The 6787-nt window shown below is 42.0% G+C and overlaps 1 protein-coding gene across 1 annotated transcript; it reads left to right on the forward strand.

Annotated features, from left to right (window-relative positions):
* Window positions 1-1489: 1489 nt before the first annotated feature.
* LOC308330974 (microtubule-associated protein RP/EB family member 1-like) lies at window positions 1490-5617 on the forward strand (the record flags this gene model as incomplete). Its single annotated transcript, XM_080786040.1, has 4 exons — window positions 1490-1679; window positions 3530-3624; window positions 4849-5004; window positions 5573-5617. 4 exons carry the CDS (start codon window positions 1490-1492, stop codon window positions 5615-5617), a joined length of 486 nt encoding a protein of 161 aa, XP_080642166.1.
* Between the last annotated feature and the right edge of the window lie 1170 nt (window positions 5618-6787).

The following is a 6787-nucleotide window of genomic DNA, read 5'->3' on the forward strand; positions in this document are numbered from 1 at the left end:
GTCTGTGCTTTGTTGAAACACTTTCCAGATGCTTTCCCGGTTTTAATTGCTCCGCAATCATGACAGTTTTCTGAAAAACCCATGTTTCTATATATGTCAAGGTTTTTTAATGTTTTCACATCGTCCCGTTCAAAAGAAAATGTTTTGTTTGCACATTCTCCATTATGTACAATAGAAATACGTCATGGACATGATTGACATATAGGGCCGATTCATACTCCTATTTTAGAGCCGAATAAAAGTCGGTTCGGCTCTGTAGAGCAGGGATGTCAAACTCAAATACACGGTGGGCCGAAATAAATAAATTCGTAGAGGTCAAGGGCCTGACTGTGTTTCAACGCACCGCAGTCAGGAGGACGTCCCAGGCAAATAGCTAAAAAAAGTTAATGCATTTAAAACTGAAAATGCATTATTATTATAAGCTCAGTTTCCTGTTCTATGATCCTCACAAAGCAGCTAGGACTTGTAGTATTATGGTGGTCCCTGCAATATACCAGAGGGCCAGTTCTAATGCTAAATAAATATCATCCTGCGGGCCAAAGACAGGCTGGGTGCTGGGCTAAAGACCTGATGAAGATCAAATGATCGAAACGTTATCAGAAGTTTTTTGTACCTAATAATATGGTGTGCAGGCTTCATCCATCATCTACTAATACATGAGGGAGCAGGGGGGCAGTCAGAGAGATATTTTGTGAAGCCACTAAGGAAATGAAAGTTCATATAATGGCCTGTTGTGGCGCTGTCACTGGACCCAGAAAAACCCATAGCCCCATAGAAGTCCATGTATTTTGGCCCAACTTCACCTAGACTGTATTACCTTAATAAACATGGTCATGAATACTTTTTGCTTCCAGTCACTAGTTTAAAGTCTCATTTCTAATGTAATAATATTCTTTTTGGAAAATTATGGTCCCATTTATAAAAAAAATGACCATAAAGTCGCGCATGTTCTGAGGGGCCTGGCTACCGTTACAGTCTATGAACGGGATCCCCCACCCACTCGAGTCAAAATAAAAACCAACGAAGAAGAAGGGGGAAGTCCCGCCTCGTTGTCTGGGCCAGCCAATGGGCCAGCTGGCCTGAGCTGGGCCAAAACGGATCTAGAAAGATGGCGACTTCCATTGCAAGGACTGACAGGCTTCATTTTACGTTCATGTTAGACCCGCGGAACGCTTTGTCCATATTTTTTACAGTCTATGTGAGGGAGCCATGAATTTTATTATATCTTTTTTCTTTTCATTAATTATTTTGGAATAAAATTTGAAATTAAATGCAGTAAATCCCTTTTGACTAAATAACTACACTGGACCCATTTGAACATTTACTTTACATTTTGGACATGCAAGGCTTTTCCACCGACGGCAATGATATTCTCTGTATTGTGAAGGTCTTCTTTTCAAATTTGATATATATTACAAAATGATTCCCGTCCAATTGATTATTATTATGTTACCGTTTCAGCGAAGCGCTTCGTTGTCCTATTTCATACATGTTTCAGGGTGTCCCGGTGGAGAAGCTGGTCAAGGGGAAGTTCCAGGACAACTTTGAGTTTGTCCAGTGGTTCAAGAAGTTCTTCGACGCCAACGACCACGAGGACCGTGAGAACAACCCCGAAGAAGCCGCGTCCGTCCAACTGGCTGCTCTCGCTGCCAAACCTCCCCAGAAGGCTACGTCGGCAGGTCAGGATGAACCATTTTTTTAGTTTTTTTACCAAGTTATCATTTATGGCAAAGGGGGACTTCAAATAGTTTTCAGGCCAAGGACCTCTTAGCTGAGATGGATGAAGCAGGGACCCCCCCAGACTTGTCTATCATTGTAGCTGTCACGGTGGCAGAATTGACTGAACCCAAATGCAGAGGGATGTTCAAAATAACTGCTTTATTATTAAACAAAAAGTCAAGCTTACAAAATAAGTAGCAGTAGCAAAGCAATAAACCAATGAGTCCAATAAGAAAAACCTTTCAGAAGCATAAAGTAGCCACGAGGAAGTCCATGAATGCAAACTCTTCAGTAAATACAAAAAGACAAACCCAAAACATCAAGGTCGAGCAGGGGACAACGACATGAAGCACCGGACAAGGAATTATGTTCTGACAGTTAGTTTGTGCAAGGAGTCCAGTAATTATAGGTGGGTTGATTGTAGCAGAGTTCACAGGTTTGTAATTGGCTGGGCTGATGAGAGTGTAACCAGGTGTGTAACTATAGGACTGAGGGCTGCATTGGGAAGGGGGAGTGGCCGAAGTGGAAAGACAGACACAACTGGGCAGAGGGAGAGATACAGAAAGGGGGGGAATAAACAGGGCAGGCAGAGGGCCAAACCATGACAGTAGCGTTGTGTTGGATTCATCCGACTACCCAATAGTCCGACCATAGAGCCCCATACTGAACATATTCTTTGTTTAGATACTTGGTAAGCGTTTTATTTTCAAACGTCGTCTCTTTTCGCCCCCAAACAATGACAAAAAATGGTCGATCTACTAGCTCTCAATGCGTCGCTGGTACTGTAGATCCAACTATCTTCGCTGTTTTTTTTAGAAATGGGGCTTAAGTGGTAAGTAAGCCATGTCTTGCCAGCCCCTTCTTTCTGAAATTACGCCTGTGAATGCTTGCATGCACACGGTGACAATACAATGGTATTCTGATCCTGCGTCATCGGGTTTTAAATCAGGCTTTACATTGCTGTATAGTGGTATATCCTGCGGACTGATTCAGCGGGTTCAAAATGTTTTGTTTTTGGCTATACTACAGGGATTGTTGGCAACGCCCCTGGCAGACCATCGGCTTCCATTGGTACTGTGGCGACTGGTTTGCAATGCATGCTGGGGTTTGGGGTTCACTTGTGCAGTGGTGATTGGTGTTCGTTCATGCTGGGCAGTGGTTCTCAAACAGTTTCATGTCAAGGACCCCCGACTTGATGTATTTGGCCGCGGACCCCCTCCTGAAAACACTGTCAGGGACCCCCAAAAAGGAAGATTATAATTATATATATTTATTTTTAATTTGTTTGGAAATAATCAAATAAATTAAAAAGTAATTGGGAAAAAAAACACAGCCCCTTTGTGTATTAAAAATGACTTTGTCAGTCACCAGAACCAATGGTTCCGGATCCTATTCCCTCACAATGGTCCTATTCCTTAATGGTCCCTAATTATTCATTATATTTTGATGAACACAAATTCAATCGTGCATACAATATTATTTGCACAAATGTTCTCGTCAAAGTGAGGTCCAGGGACCCTCTGGGTCACTTGAGGAGGGGGTTTCCAAATTTACCCTTGCAGGTCTGTAACGGTTCGTTATGGTGGTCATTGAAATTAAAAGGTTTGAGAGCCACATATTCAAATCGGTTCCTCGATGTCGGATCCGGTTCCTTCGGTTCGGCATCCCAACGATATTTAGACAAAAGACATGATGTTAAAAATGGCACTTAACATGATGGACGTGAGGAAATGCAATGCTGTGTAAACGTAGTGGAGCATAAACCAGCGAATGCACGTTGTATTTATTAACGTTCTGTCTTCAAATCCAGCACCTAGAAAGTCTACCCCACAAACCAACCGCCCGGGACGCAATTCTCCATCCACGGCACCGAGCCAAGACGACAACACAGACCTGAAGGAGTTGGTGAGTCATTGATGGCAGTTGACACGTTTTCACCTGCTCGCTGGAATTCAAACTCATTTTATCATCCATGTATTGACCAAGCTGGTCAAAATGTCTTCTTAAATGAATTCCAATGTGCATAGATATGTTTGCTTTTTCATGATATAGACTAGTCATTGTATTCATGTTTGTGCATGTGGTGCTGGAGGCTCAGTTTGAAATGCTTCCGCCTAACGGTGTGTACGTTTGTGTAACTGTGTGTGTACATTGGAAGAGCTGAAAGATGCAAAGAAAACAAAGAATGCCCACACCACATTTTGCCTTTGTTTTCGCATGTAAAGTCCTACTGTAAATCAACCCTGTGTCGTCTGTACCTTTTTATACGTTGGCTATTCAAAAATAGATCTACAAGCTCACAGCGACTCACTTCATGCTGTACACATCTGCTATTTTTTGTTTTGAAATGTTTTGAGAATAATCTCTGGCACTGGCGAAGGTCTTGGAACCGAAACGTTTAATACTTTTAATTGCACTTTGAGCACAGAGCACTTTATGAGCGTGATACAAGAACATATACTCTTTTTCTTAAAGGGATAGTTCAGATTTTTTGAACTTAAGTTGTGTGAAATACTTGCCATTAATATAGTGGTTGCATTATTTAGTAGTTCCGGTCATTTTGTGATAGAGGGGTAAAAAAGAACGAAAGTTGCACTAATCTTTTAGAAATAGGTCAACAATACAAATTACGTTAGTTTTGTGGATTAATTTACTTTTACTGCGTGGCCCCCAGTACCCCCCCCCCCCCCCCCCCCCCCCCCCACAAAATGACCGGAACTACCTGATATTTCACCAAAACCAGAGCAGAACACCCACCACAGGACTCTGGCAATCAATGAATACAGTTGCAACCACTATATTAATGGCAAGTATTTCATACAACTTAAGTAAAAAGAATCTTAACTATCCCTTTAAGTCTCTGTCTAAGGAGTTTTCCTTAATTCTTTTTTTTTATACAGTGAGCGGGTCTTTTTCTGTCACGTTTTCCTCTGTTTTTGAGACCACTGCTCCTAGTAGAGGACGAAGAAAGGCGCAACAGTTTTCTCAGTGCTCCCTGACATGCAACATCTTCAGACGGGAGTCAAATATATCAATTTGGGGGTCCAAAACAACAGGTGGTTGTGGTTGTTGCCGAGACAAGACGCGATCTGCAAACTCAACGTGTCCTCTTCCTCCTCTTGTGTCCAGAGGGAATCCTTGCGGTCAGTGCTGGCCAACTCCACCCAGGAGAGAGACTTCTACTTTGGGAAGCTGAGGAGCATCGAGATGATCTGTGAGGAGCCGCAGGAAACGGAGGCAGACCCCACCCTGCAGAAGATTAAAGACATCCTGTACGCCACTGAGGTACGTATAGCGCTATATCTAACACAATGTAAGGAGCAGTGGTGTAAGACAAGTAACCCGAGTGCAATTTTGAGGTCTTTGGACTTTACAAAGACAGTGGGCGGCGGTGGGTGGCTATCGGGTAGAGTGGCTGGATGGTAACCACAAGGTTGCCGGGTTCGAAACCGGGCTCCCCCCAGAGTTAGTGTCGAAGTGTCCTTGAGCAAGACGCTGAACCCCTAATTGCTCCTGATGTGCTGGTTGGTGCCTTGCATGGTTTCCGCTGCCAGCAAGTGTGTGAATGGGTGAACTCGATCTGTATGTAAAGGGCCTTGGATAAAGGCGCTATATAAATGCACCATTTACAAGAGTAGGCCTACAATACATATAGTTTTACTACACTACATCTCGGAGGCGAATATTGTACCTTTACTCCACTATTTGAAAACATTTACTATAGGGGTGTGTGGTCTATGTGTGTGTGTGTGTGTGTGTGTGGCCAGCATCCGCCCAGAGCCCCATTTGAGACTCGGTGGTTTACATGTTGCTAAACCGTAAAAACGGAACGTGAATAATTGTTTCTTCACAGGAAGGGTTCATTACTCCGGAAACTGCAGAGGAGGAGCCAGAATAATTCTGACAATATCTGAATTGGCACATGGCAGAATCACAATAAATAAATAAAATTAATTAAAAATAATGTATTTCGCAGCTCATGTCTTCATAGTGGTTTGTGTGAGTGTGGTATACATTCAACTCGGGTACTGTACCTAAAGTAGGTACTTGTAAAAAATTAAGAATACACTAACTATTTAGCAATTTTGAGATGGGCTACTTTTACTTTACGAGTGTTCTCCATTTTATACTTTATACTTCTACTCCACTACATCTCAAGAGTCACATATTGGTCTTTTAATCTGTTGCAATTATTTGGTAACTTTGGATATTAGTTACTTTGCAGAAGTTATTACTAATATATTATTATACTATTACCATTTTTATAGTTTGCCATTGGAAAAACATGAGAAGCTCAGCACACTCAGATCTGCACACTATCAATGTATTTATATAGCAAGCTTTCGGTCTACTGACCTCCTTCAGGCATAGTTTGCCATTTGAAAATGGCCAATCTACATTGTGGATAAAAATCTAATCTTCAGTAAAGCCATTCGGTGTGGAAGGAAAACAACCCTGTTTGTGCAGGGTTCTAATGGATACCTGAATGAACCCCTACTGCTCTAATGAATACCTGAATGAACCCCTGTTCTAATGAATACCTGAATGAACCCCTGTTCTAATGAATACCTGAATGAACCCCTGTTCTAAAGAATACCTGAATGAACCCCTGTTCTAATGAATACATGAATGAACCCCTGTTCTGATGAATACCTGAATGAACCCCTGTTCTAATGAATACCTGAATGAACCCCTGTTCTAATGAATACCTGAATGAACCCCTGTTCTAATGAATACCTGAATGAACCCCTGTTCTAAAGAATACCTGAATGAACCCCTGTTCTAATGAATACATGAATGAACCCCTGTTCTGATGAATACCTGAATGAACCCCTGTTCTAATGAATACCTGAATGAACCCCTGTTCTAATGAATACCTGAACGGTTCTAATGAATACCTGAATGAACCCGTTCTAATGAATACCTGAATGAACCCCTGTTCTAATGAATACCTGAATGAACCCGTTCTAATGAATACCTGAATGAACCCCTGTTCTAATGAATACCTGAATGAACCCCTGTTCTAATGAATACCTGAATGAACCCCTGTTCCAATGAATACCTGAAT

Source organism: Protomyctophum bolini (genome assembly GCF_963924005.1).
Source record: "Protomyctophum bolini genome assembly, chromosome: 16".
Taxonomy (NCBI): Eukaryota; Metazoa; Chordata; class Actinopteri; order Myctophiformes; family Myctophidae; genus Protomyctophum; species Protomyctophum bolini.